The sequence below is a fragment of the Eschrichtius robustus genome, chromosome 15 (genome assembly GCF_028021215.1).
Source record: "Eschrichtius robustus isolate mEscRob2 chromosome 15, mEscRob2.pri, whole genome shotgun sequence".
Taxonomy (NCBI): Eukaryota; Metazoa; Chordata; class Mammalia; order Artiodactyla; family Eschrichtiidae; genus Eschrichtius; species Eschrichtius robustus.
In genome coordinates this window covers 85497302-85524078 of record NC_090838.1, presented here as the reverse complement: position 1 = coordinate 85524078, position 26777 = coordinate 85497302, and the positions used below count along the sequence as shown (strand labels likewise).

General features: G+C 46.3%; 1 protein-coding gene across 1 annotated transcript in view; it reads left to right on the top strand.

Annotated features, from left to right (window-relative positions):
- The first annotated feature begins 410 nt into the window (after window positions 1-410).
- Window positions 411-26777, top strand: part of LOC137777888 (two pore channel protein 2-like) — a 41258-nt gene continuing 14891 nt past the window's right edge. The window contains exons 1-9 of the mRNA XM_068564860.1: window positions 411-485; window positions 8608-8696; window positions 9686-9800; window positions 12123-12251; window positions 16287-16403; window positions 16745-16863; window positions 17069-17170; window positions 18672-18798; window positions 22000-22201. Of these exons, the coding sequence (XP_068420961.1) occupies window positions 411-485; window positions 8608-8696; window positions 9686-9800; window positions 12123-12251; window positions 16287-16403; window positions 16745-16863; window positions 17069-17170; window positions 18672-18798; window positions 22000-22201 (1075 nt within the window). The remainder of the gene's footprint in view (window positions 486-8607; window positions 8697-9685; window positions 9801-12122; window positions 12252-16286; window positions 16404-16744; window positions 16864-17068; window positions 17171-18671; window positions 18799-21999; window positions 22202-26777) is intronic.

Genomic DNA, 26777 nt, shown 5'->3' with positions numbered 1-26777 from the left:
CTTTAATTCTCGAGACAACCCTGGGAGGAAGGTCTTGTTCCTGTTTTATTGATACAGAAACCCGGGCTCAGTGACACGCCTGGGGCACACGGCTGGGACCCTTTGCCAGCTTGGCCTCTAATCCCCTGCGCCTCGGGCCCCCCGGATCCGCGTCCCGCCCCCGTCCCCGCCCCCGGCTGGACCACGTCCCCGCCCCCGGCTCCAGCAAGAGCCCGGAGGCCGGACGGGAAGGGGCCAGAGCCGGGGACCCGCCGCGCCCGCCCCCAGTCCTCAGCCCGCGGGGCCCCGCCGCGGTCACGTGAAGGGCCGAGCGGAGCGCGCCGAGCCCGGGCCTGCTGCCGCCCGAGGGCAGAGTCCGCTGCCCGCGGCCCCGACGCTCCCCCGTCCCCGCCCCGCGCGCCGCCGCCGCGATGCCCGGGGCCCACCCAGCCGCTGGGCTGCATCGCCCACGCCCGTCGTCCCCCGAGGAGCCCCCCGCCCTGGAGGTAAGGGCGCCCCGAGGGCTGGTGGCCGCGCGCCGACGGCAGAGTCTCCCGGCTCCGCGCCCGCCGTCCCCGGGACTCCCGGGTGGAGAGCGACCCCGGGCCCAGCCAGCGCCGTCTGGGGGGAACGAGGGCCCCGGGGCGGGGATGCGGGTGCGGAGCCCCTCCGCCCCCGGGCTTCCTCAGTCCTCTGGGTCCTCCGCGTCCTCTGGGCGCTCCGGGTGCGGGAAGCGCACCGCCGCTGGAGCGCAGAGGCGCCCTGCCTCAGGCCGCAACCCCGCACGTTAGGGTCTTTACGGGAGCTGTCAAGCCTGCACCCAGAGGCCCGCCCGGAGCCGCCTCCCCCGGACGGGGGCCAAGCTGGAATCGGGGCCCGGGCTGCGCGTTGGGGGTCCTGTCCCCGTGTGGCGCGCCCCCGGGTCTGGGTGGCCCGTGCCCGCCGCACGGCGCTCCATGGCGGCGGGAAAACAAGCGAGGGTCCCGCTGCAGGGAAACGCCCGGGAAGAAGGCTGCAGGATGTGGCGCTGGGAGTGCTGATGCAGCCCTGGCTCTTCCGATCCCTGCGGGCCAAGCAGACGCGCTGCACAAGTCGCCCAGCTCTGCTTTCCCTCCGACAGCCTGAGCTTTGGAAGACTTGGGGCTTTCAAGAGTCCTTCTTGGGTTGTTCCCTTTCGCTGGATAAGAACTCAGAGGGTGGAGAGGGAGGCAAGGCTCCAATGGAAAGAGCCTCGGCTCTGATTCAGGAAATTTTAGCTGTGAATTGCAAGACGCTGAAAGCCTCTGGTTTCCCCCTCTGTAAAGTGGCAGTGATAAATCACTCCCATCTCGGAGGAGTCTCGAAGACCCTGTCCCTCAGGCCCAGGACACGGTGCCTGGCACACGTAGGCTTTTCATGTGTGCTGCATTTCCTTTGGTTGTGCCAGTGTGTGGGAGCTGGAGGGTGTTGTAGCTCTGTCTTCCTCTCCTTGAGTGGCCCCTTCAGCTCTGGGCTGCTGTGCCAGTATGGCCCCTGCGGCCTGCTCAAGACGGTCCACAGGGCAGGCTTATGTGTGGGGTGAAAAAGCCCTGCCCCGGTCATTGCTCCCTGGCCTGCGGGCCTCCCGAAGGGGCTTGGCCACTTCCAACAGGTGGATTCTACCATGTCCCTGTCCCTTAAGGGAACAAGCAGGGCAGAGCAGTTCAAGGAGAGGAGGGAAAGGATTCTCGGTCCCCAGCTCTGACCCAATCCAGGTCTTGCTCCCCTCATTCTGCAAAAATGATGGAACTGACGGTGATCACCCACCTTCTATGGCAAGAAAATCTTTTTAGCTTGAGACTGTCCATGTCTCTCTCTGTGTGTACTTAATGCTTCTTTGTCAAAATAAGAGAAGAATGTAAAAAACTAATAATTTGAGACCTCAAGAAATGCGAGGTCTGAAAACAGCCCAGGGTCCTGGCTGAGTCCTGTGTGAAGCGTTGGCTTAATGCATGCCTGCAAGGGCCAGCTATTTATGTCTCAGTATCTTTCAAAGACCTCCCCCAGGGGAGCAGGCATAACAGGTGAGGAGCCTGGTACCAACAGGTAGTTCTCAGCAGAACAGTGACAATTGAGTCATTCAACTGACGCTCTGACCTCGGACACTGGGTAGCCAGTATGACCTGGTTAACCTTTTTAAAAGTTAGTTTGGGGTCACTTCATAAGAAACTGCCTAGTCACCTGAAATGCATTTCCACCCTCTCCTTTCAAGGAGTTTTTTAGAACCCTTTTCTGCCTGGAGTTTCTTTTGGCTGCTACTAAGATGGCCACCCATTCTGGTACTTTGACCAACACTTTCAGCTTTGAAAAAGAAATAATCCAATGCTAGTGATTCTCAGCCTTACTGTTGGTCAGAATTACCTGCTTTTAGAAATGTAGCTACCCTGAGATTCTGATTTAATTGCTGTTGCCTGGTCTGGACCAGGCAACAGCAATTTTAAAGCTACCAAGGATTGAAAGTGCAGCCAAGGCTGAGAGCCAGTGTCCTGTGCTGTTTCTTTGTGACTGTATGTGATCACCTCTTGATACTTCCTGTGCTTCTTTTTGAACGTTCTTATTCTTAAACCTGTTCATCCAACTCTTAGATCACTTGATACTTCCTGTGCTTCTTTTTGAATGTTCCTGTGCTTCTTTTTGAATGTTCTTTTTCTTAAACCTGTTCATCCAACTCTTAGATCACCCTGTTTTGGGGCTCTTGGGACTGTGTGATGCACATGGCCAAGATGTGTGAGTGCAGCTGTTCCAGACCATCTAGCTCCAGATGACCATAGAGACCAGCTAAGTTGGCCCGGACCAGAACGACTTCCCAGCTGACCCACAGAATTGGGAAAAATAATAAGCGTTTGCTCAGGAGACTGAATATCAGGGTGCGTTACAAAAACTTACTGCAATACAACCCAACGTGGCCAGATGTTATGATCTTTTGAAGAGAAACCAGACGTTCACATTTTTGTGTCTGCTCCAGTTTTTAGAAAAATTGACTCAGTAGCCAGCATCCAGAAAGCGCTCTCTGGGCCAAAGAAAACACATGTTCAGGCTGCCCTTGGCCGGGAGGTTGTCGCTTTCTGCACAGAGGGACATGAGGTGTTGATACCCACACCGAGCGGCGCCCTATTTTCTCACCCTTCCTGCCTCGGCTGCCGTGCCCAGCTTACCCCCAGCAGCCATTTCTTTGTATGGAATGCTCACCGTATACTTCACAAGCTTCCCTTGGCCGTCTTCCCATGTGGAAATGGAAGCTGCTGGTATGGGCAGCCCTTGTGGAGAGAGTGAAATTTGAGATGGGTCCCCGTGAAGGGAAATGGAAAGGATGTTCCTGGTTTTAGGCGAGCAAGGGATCAGGCGTGGGAGTGGGACAGTCAGTCCACGAATTTGGGCCAGAGAAGGGGGTTCCTGCAGGGAAAGTGAGGGATCCAAGACAGAGGGGAGATTGTGAGGCCCCTAAGCGCTAAGCCAGGGGGTTGACATCTGATTCCGTGGGCACTCCAGGCAAAGAGAAGTCGCCTGAAGCTTTTGAATGGGGGTGCATGGGAAAGCAATGACCTACTGTATTCTGGACATCAGAGTGCCCATAACCTATGGGAGGAAAGAAGGGAGGCAGAGACAGACAGACAGACAGAAGGTATAGTGCTTGTAATGACACAGGGAAAAACTGAGACAGGGAAGAATTTTTTTACTTGAAATTTATGGTAACTTCTCTTTACCTTAAGTTATGTTAATTTTCTTCTATATGTAAGCAAGTCATATTGGCTTTTTTCAAAGCACTTCTATCAACAACTTCAGTTTTGTCAAGGTTCCTGTTGCCTGATTTAAAGGTATCTGGAGCTTACAGCTGTTTATTCCCACACTTCCTTGCTGTCCGCCAGAGCTTCTGGAATCCATTTTTCCCTCCCTCTTGTACAATCTCCTCCCTCTCACCCGGAGGGATTTAAGTTATTCACCTTCTTCAGACTGAAGGCATGCAAAGTGGGGAGCGTGGGAGGAGAAAACACAAACATCTTAAATACGTTTTTAAGTCTTGGGGAGCGGAAAGGAAATGTCACGGCTCTGAGAAAAGGAGAGAAAGAAAATCAGGAGAAGTCAATTATTGTCAGGATGCCAAGAAAATACAAAACCTATGAGAAGCAGTAGTAAAATGGCCATACTTAGACCAGTGATGTTTCAATCTTGACTGCACGTTGGAATCACCCGGGAACTTTAAAAATTCAATCCTGGGTCCCACCTCCTGGAGATTCTGATGCAGCTGGTCTGGGCAACAGGATCTTTATAAGCAAAACCTCTGAAGGTGATTATATTCTGCCTCGGAGGTGAGATCTACTGTCCAGGGGGTCAGCAGGGCCTCCCCTAGGGTGGGGCTGCTGTTTTGATGTACAAAGCCACTTAGCAACTGCATCTGGGGAAACGCCTGATATCCGGTCTTTGCCATTTTCATGGTAGACATGGGCAGTGGTTCTCATGTAAACTTGAAAAGTATGTGCAGTTTTGGAATGGCATGTCTAACATAAGCCACATTCTTGGGGTGGATGAAAAAAATTCATTTTATGGGAAGATACAAAGGGCCTTAATACAAGTGAGAATGCTCATTTACCATAAGTTTGCCTGTTGAGAGTACTTCTTCCCAAGCAAAAATGGGTAGGAGACTTAGAAGTTGTACACAAACGGGATGGAGGGAGGGAAGACAAGAAGAACCAGAAGATAGAGCAGATGAGATCTTAAAAAGAGACAGACTGTCAGAAACGTAATAGCTGTTAAGAATGCGAACACTTCGAAACGTTACTGTAAAGGTAAATTAGCTATTATGAAAGTGTCAGCGTATTTAAACGTGACAGGCATAAGTTCAGCTGGCAAGGGGGCAATTGGATGGGGTGCCATGGTGCTTGTAGATTCAATGCCGGGAGTCTGGGTGGGGTCTGAGGGAGGTAACCCCCAGGGCCCGGCTGGCTGAGGAATTGCTTGTGAGCATGTTTTTCCTGTTCGTGTTTGTGGACAAACTGTTTTGCTGGGTCTGTTATACCCATCTTTTGGGGTAGATATTAGTACCATCATATTTTTTTGCTTGTTTTTTGTCTTTTTTGTTTTTTGGCTGCACCATGCGGCTTATGGGATCTTAGTTCCCCGACCAGTGATCGAACCCCTGTGCCCTTGGCAGTGAAAGCAGGAGTCCTAACCACTGGACCGCCAGGGAATTCCCTCGTCATATTTGTTTTTTAAATTTTATTTATTATTTTTGGCTGCATTGGGTCTTTGCTGCTGCGTGTGGGCTTCCTCTAGTTGTGGCGAGTGGGGGCTGCTGTTCGTTGCGACGTGCGGGCCTCTCATTGCAGTGGCCTCTCTTGTTGAGGAGCACGGGCTCTCGGCTCGCGGGCTCAGTAGTTGTGGCTCGTGGACTCTAGAGCGCAGGCTCAGTAGTTATGGCACATGGGCCTAGCTGCTCCGCGGCATGTGGGATCCTCCCGGACCAGGGCTCGAACCCGTGTCTCCCGCACTGGCAGGCGGATTCTCAACCACTGCGCCACCAGGGAAGTCCCCTCGTCATATTTTAAAGTTGGGAACAGTAGTGCCTTTGAGATATTTTGCTTTAAATATTCTTTTTAAAAAACCTTGATATCAGAATTCTTTGCTGTCCCAGTATGATCTTTTTGAGGCTTAATGAAACTTTCTTAAAATTAACATGTGTTCATTTAAAAAAAAAAAATCAACTCTTGCTGATGCTAGGCATTTTATACCTAAAATAGATTTCTGAGCATATCCTGGGGAACTCTGGTGTTCCTCAATGTTCAAGATGTTCCAGGGAAAAATAATTGATATTAGATTTTCTACTATATTTCTAAAATATTTTTGTAAGTATGTAAAAGAAAATGTGTGATAAGTGTTTAACACATTTACATGATGCTTCTTCGGTTTTAATAAACTGCCCTTAAGAATTGCCATACCAGCCCTGAGAATGCACATGAATCAGTAGGTGATGGGTTCTTACAGCAGTTAATTCACCTGTGGGATTATTGTTCCACATCAGTTTTTAATCCAAACCGTTATCTTTTTTGGAGGGCAATTTTTAAAGCTTTATTAAGCTATTATTGATATGCACTAAGTCACACATTTAAAGTCTATAGTTTGATGAGCCTTGGTATATGAATACACTTGTGGTATTAACACAACATTCAAGGTGATGAATGTATCCATCACCCCCAAAAGTTTCTTCATGCCTCATCTCTCTATCCCCTTCCTCCTCCTCCCAAGTGCCCCGTCCCCAGGCAACTGATCTGGATTCTGGAACTATAGATTGGTTTGCATTTTCTAGAATTTTATATAGATAGACTCATATAGTAGGTACTCTTTTTGAGGGGGGAGGGGTCGGCCTCTTTCACTCAGCACAATTATTATTATTATTATTTTTTAAAATTATTTATTTATTTATTTATGGCTGTGTTGGGTCTTCGTTTCTGTGTGAGGGCTTTCTCTAGTTGTGGCAAGCGGGGGCCACTCTTCATCGCAGTGCGCGGGCCTCTCACTATCGCGGCCTCTCTCGTTGCGGAGCACAGGCTCCAGACGCGCAGGCTCAGTAGTTGTGGCTCACGGGCCCAGTTGCTCCGCGGCATGTGGGATCTTCCCAGACCAGGGCTCGAACCCGTGTCCCCTACATTGGCAGGCAGATTCTCAACCACTGCGCCACCAGGGAAGCCCAGCACAATTATTTTGAGATTCATCCATTTTGTTATGTTTATCAGTGATTCATTCCTTTTAATTCCTGAGTAGTATTCCCTGGTACAGATATATCACATTTTGTTTATCCATTCACTTGTTTGTAGAGCATTATGGTTGTTTCCAGTATTTGGCTATTAAGCTGCTGTGAACATTTATATACCAGTGCAACTTTGGAGTGGCATGTCTAACATAAGCCACATTCTTGGGCTGGATGTACAAGTCTTTGTGTGGACGTATGCTTTCTTTCTCTTTGGTAACTACTTAGGAGTGGAATGGCCAAGAAAGCACCAAACTGTTTTCCACAGTAAATGCACTGTTTTCCGTCCCTACCGACAAGAGTTTTAGTTGCTCCACATCCTTGTCAACACTTGGTGTGGTCAGTCTTTATTTTTAGCCATTCCAGTGAACATGTAGTAGTATCTCATTGTGGCTTAAATTTGCTTTTTCCTAATGACTAAAGATGTTGAGCATCTTTTCATGTGCTTATTTACTATCCTTATATCTTCTTTGGTGAAATGTCTATTAAAAGACATAATAACTAATGTTTGTGTTTTTAATGCAATAGAACTTATTTTTTAAAGTGTTGCAATGTGAAATAAATTTAGGAAACACAGTTCTACTATGTGTACAAATATCTACTACGGGTGTTTGATATGAAAATTAAATATAAAATTTGGAATCTTTTGACCTCTCCGAATACTTCATGCATTTTCAAAATTAACGTTCTTGACCAGTAAGAGATTTCCATACCAGTCCAGGCAGGAAGATGTCCTCTGTCTTGAGGAGGTAACTCCGGTAATCAGTTGGAATCAGGTTGTGTTTCCTTCTGAAGCACATAAGGAGGTCTAAATAGCCAGTCTGTTTGTATGTATTCTTTATCTAATTTATACAGAATCAGAAGTGTGAGCCATCACCAATGGGGCTCAGCTGTACAGGTCATGGACAAATTAAACTAAATCTCAAGATGCCCCTTTGGTTGATTGGATGTTATGAACCATTTAAAATCATATTAATGTTGGTGAGAAGCAGGAAAACATGTATATTCATGTACTATTTTGAGGCATATAAAATGCGTAACTTTGGGGTAGACAATTTGGTCGTACCTATCAAAATAGAAAATGACATACCTTCCATCCACAAGTTATACTCTGTCCTACAGAGACACTCCTATGGTACAAAAGTATGTGTGTGTAATAAATATATATTAAAATATTCAATATAATTGTGTTCAAAATATATTGCAAAAGGGAAACTACCTACAGGAAGAGGCATTTGTTAAAAAGAATGGGTTAGATCTATAAGTATTGTCATGAAAAAAAAGTCCAGAATATATTGAGTGAAAAAATAAGCTTTGTGTCGTATGAAAACAATTTTATTCTTTTAAAATTATGTGTATGTATAGAATGAGGTCATACCTTGAGAAGGAGTTAAGTTCAAAAATTGTCAAGAAAGGCAATAATTGACTTGTCAAAATTAAATTTGAAAAGCCCTCTAACCAACTATCAAGTAGCCTAAATATAATTTTATGTTTATATATATGTGTGTGTGTATATATATATTTGTGTACTTAACCCTATATATGTATGTATAAATACACCATTTAAGTACATCTGTATATACTGTTCAGTGCTTTCTTGTTTTCGTTTCCTCCTCTGAGAACCTACATTTAAATTCAGGAAAGTTAAGCATGCCTGTGCCTCAGCCCCACTGCAGGATTCTCATTGCTCAGGAAAACATCTGGAGGTGAACATACAGTACCATTAATGCTGGTTCTGTCTGGCGAGAGTGGGGCCCAGGGGAGAGGTGAAGAGTTTCCTTTTATACTCAATAAGTACTGATAAACGAAAAAGTAAAGTATCCTTTCCGACTCTGACTGTTGTTCTCCCCTTACTTTCTCCCAATGAGGACCAGGACCTTCTCCTGGCAGCTGCCTATGTTTCTGACGCTCAGTACAACAGAAACGTTCCATTTGAAACATCCCCTCAGGCTGTCAGGTAATTAAAGTGTTAAACTATCACCTAGAATCACCTCTCCTTTAGCACTTCATATTCTTGAAGTTGAACCCAAACTGAAGGCATTGTTTCCACAAATATTTTGAGAAGTATATAGGGTATGGCACACAGAGTTGGGTAAATCCTATCCTTTTTTTTTTTAGTTCTAATAGCATGGTACCTCACAGGTAGGGAAGCATTCAACAGATATACTAAGAACAGATAAATGAGTAAATAACACCCAGGACAGGAGATAAATCATCCAAATTAAAAACATGTCATCATCTTTCCCTCCTAGATATAGTTGTCCTCTTAGAGGCGCCTAAATGAAAAGAAGACTTGTCCTTTTCCTTTCTGTTGCCTTTTGACGTGACTTACACGTTTGTTCTTTTCATGGGAATTCAGCTTTTTCTCCCTAACCCCCTAGGGGTTGAACTAAAACCAAAGATATGGCTCAGGATAAGAAAAAAAAAAATTCTTATCATCAGGACTGAGTGTCAGTGCCTGAAAGGCAGCAGTGAATACCTCATGCCTGGATGCTGTGGGACTGTCCCCCTGATGGGAAGAGACCCGTGTGACCGTGAGATCTCTCTGAGTCCACCATGCCCTGATGGGCTGATGCACATTAGAAATCGGTTAGGCTCCTGTGCCACGTAGTAACAGGTCACTCTAATGAGGGTTTGTTCTGCATCAGTCCTCTAAAAGTACATCCTAGGGTCACCACCACCCCCACGGGGAGGGTGCTAATCCTAGCTTGAGACTGTTAAGAGAATGTGCTTTGAGATATGATAATATCCCTGATTTTTTCTGTTAGCGTTTTATAGTGTGCGCTCAATGAAATGCTACCCCTCACTCTCTAGAATTGAAAGGAAAGGTGGCCAGAGAGGGGACTTTGTATTTTACCTTCCACTACTCTTCTTCTGATGGGATTTGGGGGTGCTGTTTAACTCCTGCTCATTGTTTATAACCTTCTTTATTCTTCTCTGCTCCAGACTTTACCATTTCTATAACCACTGGACAATGCGGGCAGCCACTTACTTCTTCATTTGGGTGGACCTCGCTCTTGCCCTCTTTGAGGAACCGGCCTTGTTCCCGCTCCCTTTCTTGGTAAGCATTCAGCACAGAATGGCTAACCAGACTTTGTCAGAGATGAGTTGGGTCCCATGCCTCTTCCTTTTTTTTCCCCTCAGATTTCAATAAGTATGGATTTGGTTTTATTTTTCTTGCTAGGGGGGGTTGGAGGAATTCTGCCTACTCGCTGAGCTGATGCTTTCATCAGTAGGCATTGGAAAGGGAGTGGCAGTTTTTGGTCTTCTGTGCCTACAGGGACGAACTGGACAGACAAATGATGTTTTAAAAGCGTATTTATTTAATGCCGAGTAGACAATGTCATAATATAGTGTAATATATGACTTGTACTTGCCACATTTCCAGCTTTTTTCATAGTCATAAATCATTATTGATAGGTGCTTTTAAGTAATACATCAAATTACCCAGCTACTCCAGATGAGTCTAAGTAATAAATTGATGACCTGCTCACATTAATTCTTGACTCGACACGGCTCTTGCCTCTCAGAGTAGTTGTGTCAGAGACTGTATGACTTGCAGAGCCTAAAATATTACTGTCTGGTCCTTTGACAGAGAGAGTTCCTTGACCCCTTGCCTTAAAGAACAGCCGTTTATTATCTCCCATGATTCTGCAGGTGGCTGGGCTGAGCCAGGTAGATTTTCATGTTGGCTAGGGTGGTAGATCTCTGGCTGGCAGCTGGGAGCTCACCTGGCTGGAGCTGTGGACCAGAGTGCCCCTGCTCCCCTCCACACGGCCACTCCACATGCTCTGGGCTTCTCCCAGTGGGTGGGTGGGGTCCAAGAAGGAGCATCCCAGGGAGCAAGCACCACCCACCTCCTCACACACCACACTTGCTGATGTCCCAAAGCCAAAGCCCATCACATGCCCGAGCCCTGAGTCAACAGGGGAGGACACTGCACAAGGGGGTGAAAACCAGAAGCGTGGTTCTTTGGGGGCTCAAAGTTGGCGGTCTTCCACACATCCGTTTGATGAGGATGTCCCGATTAATGAAGCCTCTGGGTAGAAAACTTTTAGCCCAGTGACTTTCGAAACAAACACCAAGTTGATGAAGCAGCGCTGTGCATTCACAAACCTGGACAGGGTCGGTCCCCCTACCGCCCCCCCTGCCCTCCCCACGGCACTGGCCGAGGCGAGAGGTCCACAGGGTCTCTTCTCAGCCCATGGCCTCCCTCTGAGTCCTCACCTTTCTGTTTGTTATCGGTCACATGCAGCGTGGGCTTGGCTGCCTGAGTTCCAGAGTGTCCCTTCAGCCAGTGTTTGTACTTCAAGCCTCTAAAATCCAATGCATTATTCGGGGGAGCTTTGGCCAGATTCAGCATTACCAAGAAAATCTTATCTTGAGCAAGGGTGTCCTGGGATTGCCCCAGGCCCTTTTGCAAGCCTGGCCTTGACAGTGAGTGTTTATAGCCCCTGAAAGGTGAACAGGCTGAGAGCTAGAAAGTTTGAAGGGGCTGCAGCCCATATCGGAGCCCAGGCCTCATGAGGGCCGGGGCGGGGATGGGGGAATTGTGCCACCTGCTGCTTTCAGGGCCCAGACCCAGCCCCGTCCTCCTGTCCCTTAGGAAGTTCATTCCCTCCACCCTCACCCCAGACCTTTCCATCTTCCTAGCCTGAGCCAAACCGTCCCTTTCCCCATCTTGTCCTACTTTGCCATCCTCCTCTCCCCATGAATGGAGGAAAGTGCCCTTGTTCGGGAGGATTTACTATCTCCTGGCAATGGCAGGCAAAGCATGGGCCGCACGCACAGCCTGCAAATCTAGCTGCCTGCGGGGAGTTTGGAATTGATGTCCTGGAGCCCACGGAGGAGATGGTCAGGACTTTGCAGTGGGCCCAGGGGTCTCCGTTCTCTCCTCTAACCAACCAAATACAGGCAGTGGCACTGCAGTGGCGGCGATGTCTAAGGAACGACCTGGCATTTCGAAACACATCTTTGGAGCGTTATTATTAGAGAAACTGAACTTCTAGGTGTCTATTCTGAGTATGAATGTGGGGAATTTGAGAGCATAGTGGTTGCCCCTGCTTCTGCCATCCCTGACCCCCCCCCCATTTTCTGAGGAAATGCCTTCCGGGGGTCCTCTTCCTGCTGATTCAGCCCCCGCCCCAAGGAAGCCCTGCCAGCTGGGTCATGGGATTTGTGGTTCAGGGGCAGGTTTCCCCTTAAGAAAAAGAAACCATTCCAACCAGCAAGGAATTTTGCTGCAACTTTCAGTAAAATTAAGGGACATTGCTAATGCTCACAGGGTGGTGTCAGGGGGGGTCAGAGGTCAGGGTGGTAAGAGAGAATTAAGCCATGCCTCTGAGCGGCAGGGCGCTGGCTCCCTCTCTCTCTTCTGTCACAGGCTACCTCGATAGCAGAAGTACTCTGTCTGACTGCATTCTTTGGGAGACTTGTACACTTTGCGCAAGTCACTCCTCAGATGGTTTTCTGGAAGGATACGAAAAACATCTGCATCATGGTAACCATAGTGGTGAGTGTTCATGACGGTGCCTTTGAGAGTTTGTGGTCAAAGGTAGAAACTATGAAGAGAAAACTATGAAGAGAAACTCAGTAGGTTTGGGTTGGTTCAAGAAATAATGACAGGGCTTCCCTGGAGGCGCAGTGGTTAAGAATCCGCCTGCCAATGCAGGGGACACGGGTTCGAGCCCTTGCCCGGGAAGATCCCACACGCCACGGAGCAACTAAGCCCGTGCGCCACAACTACTGAAGCCCGGGCGCCTAGAGCCTGTGCTCTGCAACAAGAGAAGCCACCGCAGTGAGAAGCCCATGCACCACAATTAAGAGTAGCCCCCGCTCACCGCAACTAGAGAAAGCCCGCGCACAGCAGCAAAGACCCAATGCAGCCAAAAATAAATAAATAAATTAAAAAAGAAAAAGAAATAATGACAATGTTTGTACAGCAAACACCATCAGCACAACTGCCAGCAGATCACAATGACTGAAGCACAAATTGGGCAAAATATGACAGTGTGACTATTTAACATATCAAGAGCACTTCCAAATTAAAGAAAAAAGAGACAGAACCTGCAATAAAAAATGTGCTCAAAATCGGTGAAGGCATCTCATAAAAGAAGAAATAAATAATAGCAGATATGAAAAAATGTTTAACTTTAAGAACTACATATGAAAGCAGCAATAAAATACCGTGTGTTTGCCTATAAAACAATGTTAGCAAGATTGAAAACAGAACCCGTCACACTCTACTTGAGGGAGGAATAAGCTGTCTTTCTGGAAGGCTGGTTGGCAGTTCTTTTCGTAAAGCCTTAGGTATGCATGTGCTTGCTCCCAGATTTCCAATCCTGGGACTTGATCTTTAGGAAAAAAGGATGTGTTCAAAGATTTAGCCACAAGATTGGTCATGGCTGAGTTGTTCATAGTATTGAAAAATTGGAAACAACTGGATTTCCTGACAATAGGAAGTAAATAAAACATGGTACACCCACATCTGTTAAAATGGCCTTAAATGCACTTATGTGTCTATTCTCAAGGAGAGATGCTTATGGTCCATTAAGCCAAAAGAGCAGGTTACAATACAGTTGGAGCACATCGTTGTTAAAAGAAAAGAGGAAGGAGTGTTAGAGATCCATAGAAAAATCTGGAAGGACATATGCTAAGAGGTTATGCCAAGTGAGGCAGGGTAATGTGCTCTGAAATGCTGTGATGAGAGAGGGGCCCGGGCAGTGATGAGCTGAGGGTACTTTATAATTAGCATCTCAGCACAGCAGGCAGCCTGCCTGAACCACAGTTCTTCCCAGTTAACCCCCCTCAGAGTCCTCATCTCTGCTCTTTCTACGTGATGTTCTTTCCCTGGAGGGCCATCCATTCTCAGAGCTTCCAAGAACAGCTGGTGGGTAGGGGTCCCCAGGCTGTAGCTGATACTGGTTTCCCCTCTGAGTTTCTTCACTCTGTGGCCACCTACTTGTTTCCCCATCAGTGTTTCAACTCAAACTCAAAGGGACCAAACCCACCCTTTTCATCCCACGACTCCCATAGCTGTTTTTCATTGGTCTGTGGTGCTTTATCTCCCATCACTCACTCCAAGTCCTCCTTGTCAGGATTCCCTCTGTTCTGTCTCATCCCCGTCCTCCCCAAAACCCCCTCAGGATGCCTCTTGCACCGTTTCCCCCTCTCCCCACTGGGACCATTGCCGTGGTCTGATGTGGCCACGCGTTATCTCTCTGCTGCACGCCATTCTGTTCCCACGGTGTGGTCCAGAGCCCTGTCTCCCCTTTCAGGAACTGCCATACTCACCTCAAACTCAGATCGCTGATACATGCATTTGAGATGCCACTGCTGGGGTAATTCTCAGAAGCACACCTCAGATCACGACCCTCCCTTGCTCAAAAAAACTCTGTGAGCCCCACAGACTGTTGAGCCCTCTGACCCACCCATCCTGCAAACGTGCCTCACGCGGTCCCCCCCACTCCAGCCGCCCGAGCTGCCTGCTGCCCCGCATGCTCTTCCTCCGTGTGCAGTGTCTCTTGGGCCTAGAATGTCCACTGTCTTTTCTCGCCCTTTCTCTATTTTTTTCGACTTCCCTTCACATGTCTGCTGAACGCTCAGAATACACAGAGTATCTGTCTGGTCTTATTTTTTAGAAGTATCTTCACTTTCTATTATTAAAAAAACGAATGCAAGAACACTCAGTCTGGGATGAGACCTGTGACCACAGCTTGGGTTCAGTCCAGAAAACAGTGTTACCGTCAGGAAGGTGGAGAATGAGATGGGTGGGAAAACTGTAAAAAAAAAATAAAAAGTGTGGGGAGAGGTTATTTTTGGAAGAAAGAGAAATCCAAACAATTATTGTATATAAAATAGAAAAAGGCACCCCTGCTCTTCTTCCGGGAGAGCAGGCACCTCTTTTGTGGCCCTTTTTGCTACGTGGCCCCCTCCTAGGACAGGGTCGGAGGTCCCTCCTCATCTCCTAAGACGCCCAGCGTGCAGCCTAGAATATGATGGGCTCACACGCACTTTTCAAGCCCAAGTCCTAAGTCCGGTCAGCGTGCTCCCTGCTTCAGATCATTCAGCGGCTTCCCATATCCCATCAGAAAAAAGCCAAAGTCCTCGTCGTGGCTGAAGCTCTGTGTCCCTCCCCACGCCCATGTCTCCCTCCTCGCAGTGCTGTTTGGTTGCCCCTCCCTGCACGCCCTCAGCCCCTTGCCTCACCTAGGTTTTCTCCGGAGCAGGTCCTGCCACCTGCCAAAGAGCATACTTGACATCAGTGCTGCTATTTCCTGCCGGAGGATGCACCCCTGAGGGCAGGCACTCTCTAGCTAGCTCTCTGCTCTCTCTCTGGAGCTAGAACAACACCCCGCACGTAAGAGGCGCTCCGTAAAGGTGTATGGAGTGAACTGGATGAGGAGACACGGTTGCCCCGTCCAGATCTGTCCTGCATCTGTTACCGGGGGCGGGGGTCTCACTCCTTTGCCTCCATCACCCTTATTTGAAAGACTTTCTGGATTCCCCAGGCCCTGGGAATAAGACTTAGCTTTTTAGCCTGGCCCTCAAAGCCACCTGCCCTCGGTCTGGGGTCTGGTCACTTCCTGCTCTCCTCTGCCCCCACCCCCAGGACCCTCTGCTTCCCGAGAGTCCCTTTACTGTGTCTGCCTGCCATGGCTCTTGACTTCTCTGAGTTTTAGCCTTTTAAAGTTTTTTCTTTGCTTTAAGATTACGTCAGGGACTGCCTTCTCCGGGAAGCCTCCTCAGATACCATAAGCCTTGGTGATCTGTCCATCCATGCTGCCCTGGGACAGTCACCCTGGTTCCCTCCAGTGGGCACCCAGTGCAGCAGCCAACAGCAGCGTCTTTCTGTGTCTCTGTCCTTTCTCTCCCCCGCGTTGGCTCTCTCTCGATCCTCTATGCCTTGCCACCAAAGGGACTGAGCTAACACTTTTGATGACGGTAGATTATTCTTTTCTAACTTGTACTTTTCTAAACTGCACTGGGTCCTTCTTCTTTTGCCTGTCCTCAGGATCACAAACTGACCTTAATAAGGAATGATAAAAATTTTCTGTAGTCTAGATATTTCTACCCCGTTGCTGGGCTAGAAAACCTATCTCATATGCAGAATTGAAGAAAAGTTAAAGTCAAGTACAATGTAGTGTGGGTGCGTGTAACAGTGTGGGTAACCGCTGGGGCTCTGACGCCAGACTACCTGCGTTCCAGTCCCAGGTCTGCCCCCCGTATTGGCTGTGCGACCGGGGCCACGTGATCTCCCTCACTGTGCCTCAAGCATTTCCATCCAGGAATGGGGCCCACTTTAGGGGTGTGGTGAGATAAACGGAATAATCTATGGAAAGCTTATTAGAGGACATGGCACATAGTAAAGTCTCAAATGACAGCTGCTATTAATGTTCTATTATGAAACCAGATTATGCTGTTTAGGAAACGTGCCTTTTTCCATGACGTATTGTGACCCTCCTTCTGGGTCAGTGAACATGCATACACATGGTCACTTCCTCTGTCCTCTGGCCGTACCAACACCGCTGTCCCGTGTCTCTCACAGCTGACCTTGATTGATCTGATTACCTATGGGTCCCTGGAGGCTGTTAACATCCACGGAGTTCGATGGTCAAGGGCCTTGAGGCCAGTCTTCCTAATTAATTTCCCTGAAAGTCGTCAGGTAAGGATATGATTTAGGATACAAAAGGGCGTGTTTTTTTAACTTATTTTTTACTGAAGTATAGTTGAATTACAATGTTGTGTTAATTACTGCTGTACAGCAAAGCGACTCAGTTATACACATATATATATATATATATATATATATACATTCATTTTCATATTCTTTTCCATTATGGTTTATCCCAGGATATTGAATATAGTTCCCTGTGCTCTACAGTAGGACCTTGTGGTTTATCCGTTCTCGATATATCAGTTTGCATCTGCTAAGGGGGTGTGGTTTTTGTTTTTGCAGAAAATTAGCTGATTGCCCGTAAACGAAATGAAATGTTGTCTTCACAGATCCGAAGGGCTTTTCGAAGCATCCGGAACACTCTGCCCGATATCCTCTACGTCTTCCTCTTGTTCATCTTCAGCGTGTTGATATTCTCCCTCATGGCCTTGAAGCTTTTCGGGGATAGGTGAGCAGGCTGCCCTGGAAGTTTCTGCCTGAGAATTCTCCCACGTTTGAGTTCAGCCCGTTCGTGGCAGAATCGGTCACTAGATGCTATCTTCCTGGTTCAGGCACTCCAGGAGGGTTCTCGAAAGGGGAAAAGTGTGTCCGGAACCGCAGCTTCATTTATGTCCATGGGTTTTTTTCACTCTGTGTTGCTGGTTCCTTTTTAGGGGTCTCAAAACAGTGCAAGGATCGCCCTACTTCACCAACATCCTGGACATAGCATTTGAGCTCTACGTGCTGGTCACCACCGCAAACAGCCCCGATGTCATGTACGTGAGTCCCCAATTCGTGTTCACGGACATCTGTTACCGTAACAGAATTCACTTTCTTAAAAGCAGCTGTAAGAAAAAAAAAAGTGATTTTCTGTTTATTCATATTCATTGTAAAATGTTTGTATACTATTTTTTTTTTTTCTTTTTTTTTTGGCCACACGGTGCGGCATGCAGGATCTTAGTTCCCTGACCAGGGATCGAACCCATGCCCCCTGCAGTGGAAGCATGGAGTCTTAACCACTGGACCACCAGGGAAGTCCCTTGTAAAATTTTTGAAGAGTGCAAAGTGTTGGCACTAACGACAGCCTACCCACTCTACTGAAAACTAAATTTAGATGAATGTTTTAAAAAATGAAAGCAACAGGAGACATCTCTGGAGATACAACTTAAATATTTGAGCCCACTTTCTATTCTGGAATCTTCTTTGAGTCTTGAGTTGAAACGCCTAAGCCATTTTTGTAAAGGAATCATGCTTGTTCTCCTAAGCATTGAGGTGGTTTTCTGGCTAAATGAAGCAGGAAAGAAATGTAAAAATTAGTAGTTGTCACCTCCCCCCGCTCTCCCAATGCCAATTCTCCACACATGTGGACATGATTTAGGAGAAAAACATTACGGTTTTTTCCCCCCTAATGTCCTGTATATTATGGATTTGCCTTGTTCATGGAGGTAAGATTATTTACCAGTGCTACCCTGAGTAGATAGCTCTTGGGGTTCTAGAGTGTAGATAGAATTCTAACTGCAAACATCAACCCCCATCTCCTCCCATACTGCACTGCGGGAGAGGGGCGGACTTTCTGTTGTCTAGTTGTGTGTAGGATCATCACATCAACTTGTTCTGGGTTCCTGCTCACTCTTGGGCCTGGCTCTGGCAAAAAGTGAGCAAGGTGAAGTTCCTGGCCCTCCTTGTGTTTTCTTGGCTCTTTCCCTCAACCTTAGGCTGCCCCCCTCAACATCCCCTCCTGCACAAAATCCAGTTTCCATTGAAGGTGGCGTGAGCATGCATCCCGATTTATGCCTTTTGTCCCGGCACCATTATTAACGGTACACCTTTCATTCTCATTGTCCCAATGTGGACAGAAAATTATCTGCTCCCCAGCAAGGCAGTCTGGTGTCCCTGAAGAGCCTTGAGTATAACTCCAAGCCATAGTTCAGATTCTTTTTGTAATTCTGGGCAAGTGGCTCTCCTTTCTGGGCTTTGATTTTCCCATTGTGAAGGAAGGGATGGGGGAATCTCCAAGGTCCTGCCTGCTTTGAAAGCTGGCACCTCTCTAAGGCTCTAAGAATTTCAGAAGGCAGTCTGGAGCGAGCTCTTTAGCACTGACGATGGTTATGGCTTTGAGGCCCCATAGCACAGTTTGGGGGAGAGTTAGAGTGAGAGAATGTTTTCCTGTGCCTCGAGCACATGGATTGTCTATATGGGATGTCACCTACGGTCAGCCTTCTATGCACTGTGGACCCAGGGCACGGGAAACCATGAAAGATAATTATTTCCTTCTAGGATGCCTGCCTATGAGTTCAATTGGTGGTATTCTCTGTACTTTATAACCTACATCATCATCAACACCTACATCTTCATGTCCGTCTTTCTGGCCGTTGTCTACAACAATTATAGGAAGCACTTAAAGGTAACATGCATGATCCGGGGGTCAGGGTGCCGGGCTGGGTGCAGTAGCAGGGAGGCTGGCAAATGCATTTGCTAAATATTTGAATGTGTCCCTTTACCTTTTGCTTTGGTGAATCTGAAGGCTCGTTTGGTGCCTTGCTGTCGTCTGCTGGGCCAGGCGGTTCTTTGCCAGTCTACAATGGGTCTGACGGTGTGTCCCAGCCTCATGTGCAGGAAGAGGTCCTGGCTTTGCTCCTCACTTTTTTTAAAAAAAAATTTTTACTGGAGTATAGTTGATTTACAACTTTGTGTTACTTTCTGCTGTACAGCAAAGTGAATCAGTTATACATATACATATATCCACTCTTTTTAAGATTCTTTTCCCGTATAGGTCATTATAGAGTATTGAGTAGAGCTCCCTGTGCTATACAGTAGGTTCTTATTAGTTATCTATTTATATATAGTAGTGTGTATATGTCAATCCCAATCTCCCCATTTATCCCTTTCCCCTTTCCCCCCAGTAACCATAAGATTATTTTCTACATCTGTAACTCTATTTCTGTTTTATAAATAAGTTCATTGGTACCATTTTTTAACATTCCACATATAAGTGATATCATACAATATTTGTCCTGCTCTTTCTGACTTACTCCACTCAGTAGGACAATCTCTAGGTCCATCCATGTTGCTGCAAATGGCATTATTTCGTTCTTTTTTCTGGCTGAGTAACATTCCCTTGTATATATGGACCACATCTTCTTCATCCATCCTTCCTCGCTCTTAATGCATCTAATAGTTCATGGCTCCTGGAAATGTTTTGTGTATCATTGGGGTTGGGGATATTCTCCAAGCTCCTTTCCCCACCTCTAACAGAAGCAAAAATTCCTTAAAGCCAATAGTTTCTGCCCTGGGGCCTTCTTGTTTGATTGATGTCTGGAGAATTCCTGGAGGTGTTACATGGGCAGAGGCTTCTGAGCGCTTGGGGTGCAGCGTGTTTTATTTCTGGAATCTGCCTGGATACCTGAGTCATCTCACCTGCGGGCCCCACTGCCACCCACCTGAGCACGCCTCTCATTGGCTGTTTTCTAGGATTGTAAAACTAATTGCACAGAGAAACATTTCATCCAAGGGTCATTTTCTTTAAGGGAAGACATAGCCTTTTGAGTTAGATCCTTTTGGTTCTGTTATGAATTTTTCTTTGCTTAGGGATGTTCCCACCACGGGGCAAGTAGAAAGTCGGGGAGAACTTAAATGTTCGCAGCTAAGGAGAAGCGGGTGGTGGGCTGAGCCTGAGATTCGGCCAACCTCACTTTGAAGGTGTCTGGCCTGTCCAGGCTCTGAGAAGTCTGTGCATCGTGGGCACCTCAGCTGCTCCCGACCCCAAGGCCAGGTCTCCCAGTGACCCTCCTCCTCTGACTTCCTCCTTCTGGGCAGAAAGAGGCATTCCCAGAGGGTCTGGTGCGCTGGACAGAACTGTTGCTGCCCCTCCCCCAAGAAGTGTTGCTTTCAGTTAACACTTCTCGAAAATTAATCTTCTGCCACATGGATCAGTCAGCAAGCGTATCTTAAATGTGTTTTTTGTGCCCAACACCAAAGTTCTGAGGAGCCAAAGGCGACGAAGACACAGCTGTACCCATTAAGAATGTAAGGTCTATAAATAATAAATGCTGGAGAGGGTGTGGAGAAAAGGGAACCCTCCTACACTGCTGGTGGGAATGTAAATTGGTGCAGCCACTATGGAGAACAGTATGGAGGTTCCTTAAAAAACTAAAAATAGAGTTACCGTATGACCCAGCAATCCCTCTCCTGGGCATATACCCAGAGAAAACTCTAATTCAAAAGGACACATGTACCCCATGATCATAGCAGCACTATTCACGATAGCCAAGACATGGAAGCAACCTAAATGTCCATCAGCAGATGAATGGGTAAAGACGATGTGGTACATACGTACAATGGAATACCACTCAGCCATAAAAGAGAATGAAATAATGCCATTTCAGCAACATGGATGGACCTAGAGACGATCATACTAAGTGAAGTAAGCCAGACAGAGAAAGACAAATATCATATGAAATCACTTACATGTGGAATCTAAAATGTGATACAAATGAACTTATTTACAAAACAGAAACAGACTCACAGACATAGAAAACAAACTTATGATTACCGAAGGGGAAAGGGGGACAGGGATAAATTAGGAGTTTGGGATTAGCAGATACAAACTACTATATATAAAATAGATAAACGACAAGGTCCTACTGTATGGCACAGAGGACTTTATTAAATATCTTGTAATAAACTATAATGGAAAAGAATATATATATATATATATATATATATATGTATATGTAAAACTGAATCACTTTGCTGTACACCTGAAACTAGCACAACATTGTAAGTCAACTCTACTTCAATTTAAAGAAAAGAATTTAAGGTCTAGCCGTGTAATCAGCTTACAGGGAGCAGTAGGGGTGGGCATCGAGGTGGCCGATTGTAACATGAGGGGGGTTCTCCTTGTCTGGAAGATTCCCTGTGCACAGTCAAGCCAGATGGCAGCTCCTGGCAAACCCTCTCTGACCCTCCTGCCCTGGACCTCTTCTTTCTGACCACTTCTAGCCTAGTGTCACTTCCCTGCCTTTCTTGCCCCTCCGCTTCTCTTTCCTGATTGACTTAATGGTAGATCTGTCTTCTCCGTCTCCTGTGTCTCCCTCTCTCTCAGCAGCAAACCTGATTTCCTTCCTTTCTGGAATCTCCCTTCCTCCTGGGCAGAGCGGAGTTTGGACCTGTCTGCCTCCTGCTGCTCTGTTTCTCACCACACAGGTTATCCTTCCTGGGTTCCCTCATTTGCACTTGGTAAGCTGAGTTCTGTTTCTGCAGGTGGGGGTTAGCTACCCATCCCTGGAGCCGGGGAGGGATTTGGTACCTTGCGAATTAGCAGAACCATCGGTGACTTCTCTTTGCAGTTCCTCCTGTAGCGTGAATTCCTGAGTTGCTCTTACAAGATAGGCTGTTGTAAACCCAGGAGCGGGGGCTTTTAGGAGTTTTTGTCAGGCATGGTGAGGCCTTTACACTTGGGTATCTCCTGCTCATCCAGAAAAGATGCACATGGTCCCCAGGACACACTCAGATGAACTCTTCCATTGCCTTGAAATGTTTAAGTTGGAAAATCAAGACTTTCTTGAATCTTCCTCTTAAAAAAACACACTTCTGTTTTTTCAAGAATGAGATTCGCACACTGGCATACCTGAAGCGTCACAAAATGATAGAGGCTTTCAACATTCTGAAAGTCAAGGTGGGCACAGAGTTTGTGGTGAAGGAGGCCCAGTGGAGGCAGCTGGCCAAGGTCGTGGAGCCAGACATCAGCAGTTCCCACCTGGAGCTCCTTTTGAGGATCTCCGACGAGGGACAGAAGGGGTATGTGGGTAAGAAGCCTTGGCCGCTCAACTTCCTCTTCCCCGTGCATCAAAAAGTGGGGTGGGGGGCTCCTGAAAGTGATGGGATGTTTGTTCATTTTCTTAAGTTTGCAACTGAGAATGTATATTGGCATTCCCCGCTGGCAGTGTCACAGTGGAATTAGGTTCCTGACGCTGTGTTCTGACAGGGGTGTCGTGGTGTGTGTCAGCGTGTGATGAGCCTTCCAGAAGCCCTTCACCTTGTAACATGCTCATTCCCCTCCCCGGATTCTGCTTTAGGGAGCTCATCTAAAATATGGAAAAGGGCTGTATAAATAAACGTCTAAATTGCGTTTAGTGTTTGAAAGGTTGAAAGTCACCTAAATGTTCATGTATTAGTGGTTGATAGTTATTATCAATAATGTTTAATATTGGTAGCCTGCTTGCCACGCATGAGACACTGTCATGATTGTTGTGTGTTTGTGATCTTCCCCAGACTCACCGAGGTGGAGGTCTTGTTGTCCTCATTTGTCAATATGGAAACTGAGACTCAAAGAGATTTAGTTGGTTGCCCAGAGCCACACAGCTGCAGCGTGGTACAGGCCATCTGACTCCAAGGCCCCTGCTTTTTATCATTACTCTAAGCTGCCCCAAATTCTGAGGGTCCCTTAACGGGAAATTTTGGTGACATTAAAAATGACTGTGAAGATGAGGTAACAGTGGGGAAAGATGTGAGATGACTAAAATACACCCCAAACTGTAGGACACACACATTTCTCTAGTTTCAAGAAAAGTCTAGATGGAAACACACCCAAATGGAGTGGGAGGTCTGATAGAATGTAAATTTACGTGAGACAAGGACTCTCAAACTAGTCTAGCAGAGCCATGGGCTTTTTAGGATTCGGTGCATGTGTGAGAAGAAGGAAATGACAGTGATTCTCTGGAACTTACATGAGCGTCCAGGGAAAAGAGAACTGTGTGGCAAGACACTGTTAAATGGGTGGTGCCAGCATCTTCCAATGAGGGTGTTGGATCCAGGATGGAAGGTCAGCAGGGTTTGACAGGTGCCTTCCACTGAGCCCTGGGCACGTCCCTTCAGCACCCAGCTCAATGGCTCAGGAGCCAGGCTTCTCAGACCCTGAAGAGATGGCTTTGGTGCCCCCGTTAGGGATTGGCGGTGATGCACTGTGATATCCCATGTCAGGGTTAGGGTTCTGCTAACGGTGGGGGAAGGGCGGCTGGACAACCCTTGAGTACCGTGCTTCCCAAGCTCTTTGGGAAGTGCAGTGAAGCTTTTAAATTTCTAGCCTGTCATGCAGCTGTATACTTGGGTAAAATACGACAAAAATGAATAACTACAAAAATGAAATTAAAAAAACATATAAAACGCAAGTCCCAATTTTTCATTATTAGAGCCAACAGACATGAAATGATCCTGTCAATTGTTCTATAAGTTTCTAAATTTTCAGAGCTGATCTCATGGGGGTGAGCGGGGGAACACGAGGACAGGGCCAGCCGTGGCCCAGGGACCACGCACCTCCTCCAGGGAGGAGCACTGCTCTGGGACTTGGAGGAGAGATCGGGACCCGGGCCCCCTTGGATCTCCCACTCCAAGAACTGGGGTGGGATGGTGGCCCATGTCAGTCCAGGATTCCTAGACCTCAGCCCCTCTGTTTCTGAGAATTCTCTTTTGATGATTTAATACCTCTGTTGCTTCTAGAGAATTGAGACTCTGAAGATGTTGATGAAGCTTTAGGGCTTTATAAACTGTCTCTGCGATTCCTCCTATAGCATGAATTCCTGGGTTGCTCTTAGAAGATGAGCTATTGCAAACCCAGGAGCAGGGGCTTTTAGGAGTCTTTGTCGGGCTTGGTGAGGCCTTCACACTTGGGTATCTGCTGCTCATCCAGAAAAGATACACATGGTCCCCAGGACACACTCAGATGAACAGTGTTTCTTTGTTTATAAGGTCAGTCTAACTATTGACACTTGGGTGTATTGAAGAACAAACATATTAACCCATGGGGACATAGCATCTTAATTTCTTTGGTAACTTCTTTGGTAATTTCCTTATGTCTTTAGGTAAATGCAAGTTATTGACTATTTATCTCAATATGCATTAGGCCAATGCCCTGAACTCAATTAGTAATTTTAGAAAATATGTTTAAGAAATCATGGGTAGTTGATTCCCTGTTGACACCAAGGATTTGTCAGAGAAGCGTGAAACTCTGGACACTGTATCCATATAGTTTAAGCAAGTTACCCTATAGGGCCTTGTGGTTTACAATATTGTGTGATTTACACAAGCCAGTTGACAAAGATTCGAGTTTTTAAATCACAACGCAGTTTGAATCATGCCGCTTGGTTCTGGCCTATGTTTAGGTTTAAAGACACCTAAATGTTAGCTGAGATCATGATACCAATTGACCCATACGATAAGGGGGAGGAATGTTAGAAGTTCCAACCATTTTAGCCTCTTTAGAAAACAAAGTTTGCATGAACTAAAACTCCATATTTGCACTTTGTATTTACATTGGATAAAATCAGGAAAAAGATGCGAAGCCACATTTTAAACCCTAAATCACAAAACAATTTATTAGTTTTCATTTCCTAGGAGCATTAAATACATTTGAATTCAAATTTTAAATTATTTTAATTTGATTTATAAAGTAATTTTAGAACATTTTAATTTTTGGTCAAAAGTCCTTAGATTTTAAGTGTGTAACCAGATCTTTAAAATGTGTCCTTTTTACCAAAAAAAAAAAAGAAAGCTTAATTTTTCCCCCTAATGGCCTTTTTACAACTACTAATTGCTGGTCTATTGTTAATTTGCATATCTTAAAAAAAATTTTTTTAACTAGGTAGAGACACTAAGAACATTAAATGAAGTTAGAATTCCCTGGTTCCCATCTGATTTTCTTAAGAAATTAGAATATAGAAATACTGTTTAAATGAATATTTTGTTGTTTTACATATTTTATACTTGTGGGGGCAAGACTTCACAAACTGATTTGTTAGTTCAAGTTTTTATCTGGAAGGCACCTGTGTCAAGGAGAAAATCATTATAAGACCTAGTTTCTTTAGCATTTTAATATGTTTGTGCAAGCTGAGAGTTTGTCAGAGACTTTGTTAAAAGAAAAAAGGTGATCATTAAGCTTGAAATTCCTTTTTTCCTGCACCCTAGTGAGTCTTTTTGTTTGTTATGTTTGTTTGGTTTATCTATTTATTTTTTTTTTAGGGGATAGCACATTTAAAGCATAAAGAATTTTTCCTTGACTTCTTAACTCTGAGAGGACCTTTAAGTCTTCATTCAGAATTTAAGGAATGCATAGTGTTCACTTTAAAACAATTCATTTAACAATTCATTGAGAAATCGTTGCTTGTATCAGTTTGCTTGGGCTGCCATAACAAAGTCTCACACACTGGGGGGCTTAGACAACAGAAATCTATTTTCTCACAATTCTGGAGGCAGGAAGTGCAGGATCAAGGTGTTGTCTGGCAGGCCTGTGTCCTTGGCTCCTAAATGATTGTCTTCTGTGTCTTCACACCATCTTCCTTCCTTGCATGTCTGTGTGCAAATCTCCTCTTCTTATGAGGGCACCAGTCATACGGGATTAGGGCCCACCTAATGACCTCCTTTTAGTCTAATTACCTCTTCAGAGGCTCCATCTCCAAAATACAGGCACACTTAGAGGTCCTGGGAGTTAAGCCTTCAACATATGAAATTTCAGGGAACACAGGTCAGCCCGTAACTCCTGTTTTGGGGGTTCTGTCCTTAGACTGTTGCCTTCTCTAGAGCTTTCTTCTATGGTTTACCGTCCCCCATGCCCCAATACTACTCATCTTCGGGAGTCATATTCATATTATTAGTCTATCAAAATCTCAAACTTGAACATTTATGCCGAACGCACAGAACCGCCATGGTTCTGGTTCAGCTGCTGCCCTTTCCCCTTCACACGATGTGACTCCACCTGGTCTGAGACTGCAAAGCCACAGCAGGACGACAGTGACAAACCTCACCTGTGCAGTACTCTTACTTTCTAATGCCCTGGGGACATTCAGCCAAAGTAGCTCTTGACCTTCTGAGCAGGTGAGAGGGGGCCAAAGAGGTCAGCAGATACCCTTGTGACACACCCATGACCTTGGCTGCCATTGGCTGGCTCGTGACTGGAGTCCACAGGTCTGGGTCCCCCGCCCTGAGCCCTGCTCAGTTTTGCCGCCTGGCTCGTGATCCTATTAGTAAATTAAATGAGCCCAGCACTCATCTAGTTTGAAAAAAGGAATCCATCCGAGTCACAGATTTTATTAGAGCTCCATGGATGTGGCAAGAAGGCGCCCGTGAACTCATGGCTTAGCAGACTTCCCCAGTATTTTATCTTTTACAAAACAGCGATGTCAATTTAAATACCGTTACCAGGGCAAACACATCTTTAGGGAAGACAGCCAATCAGATTTGTTGGCTTTTAGGGATCGCAGGTTATCTTTTATAGGAGATAGCGGTCATTTCTGATGTCTGGGCGTCCAAAGACTCCTTTGTTTAACCAACACTTTCAAAGACAGTTTTTTTTTTTTTTTTTTTTTAAAGGTTTTTTTTGTTTGTTTGTTT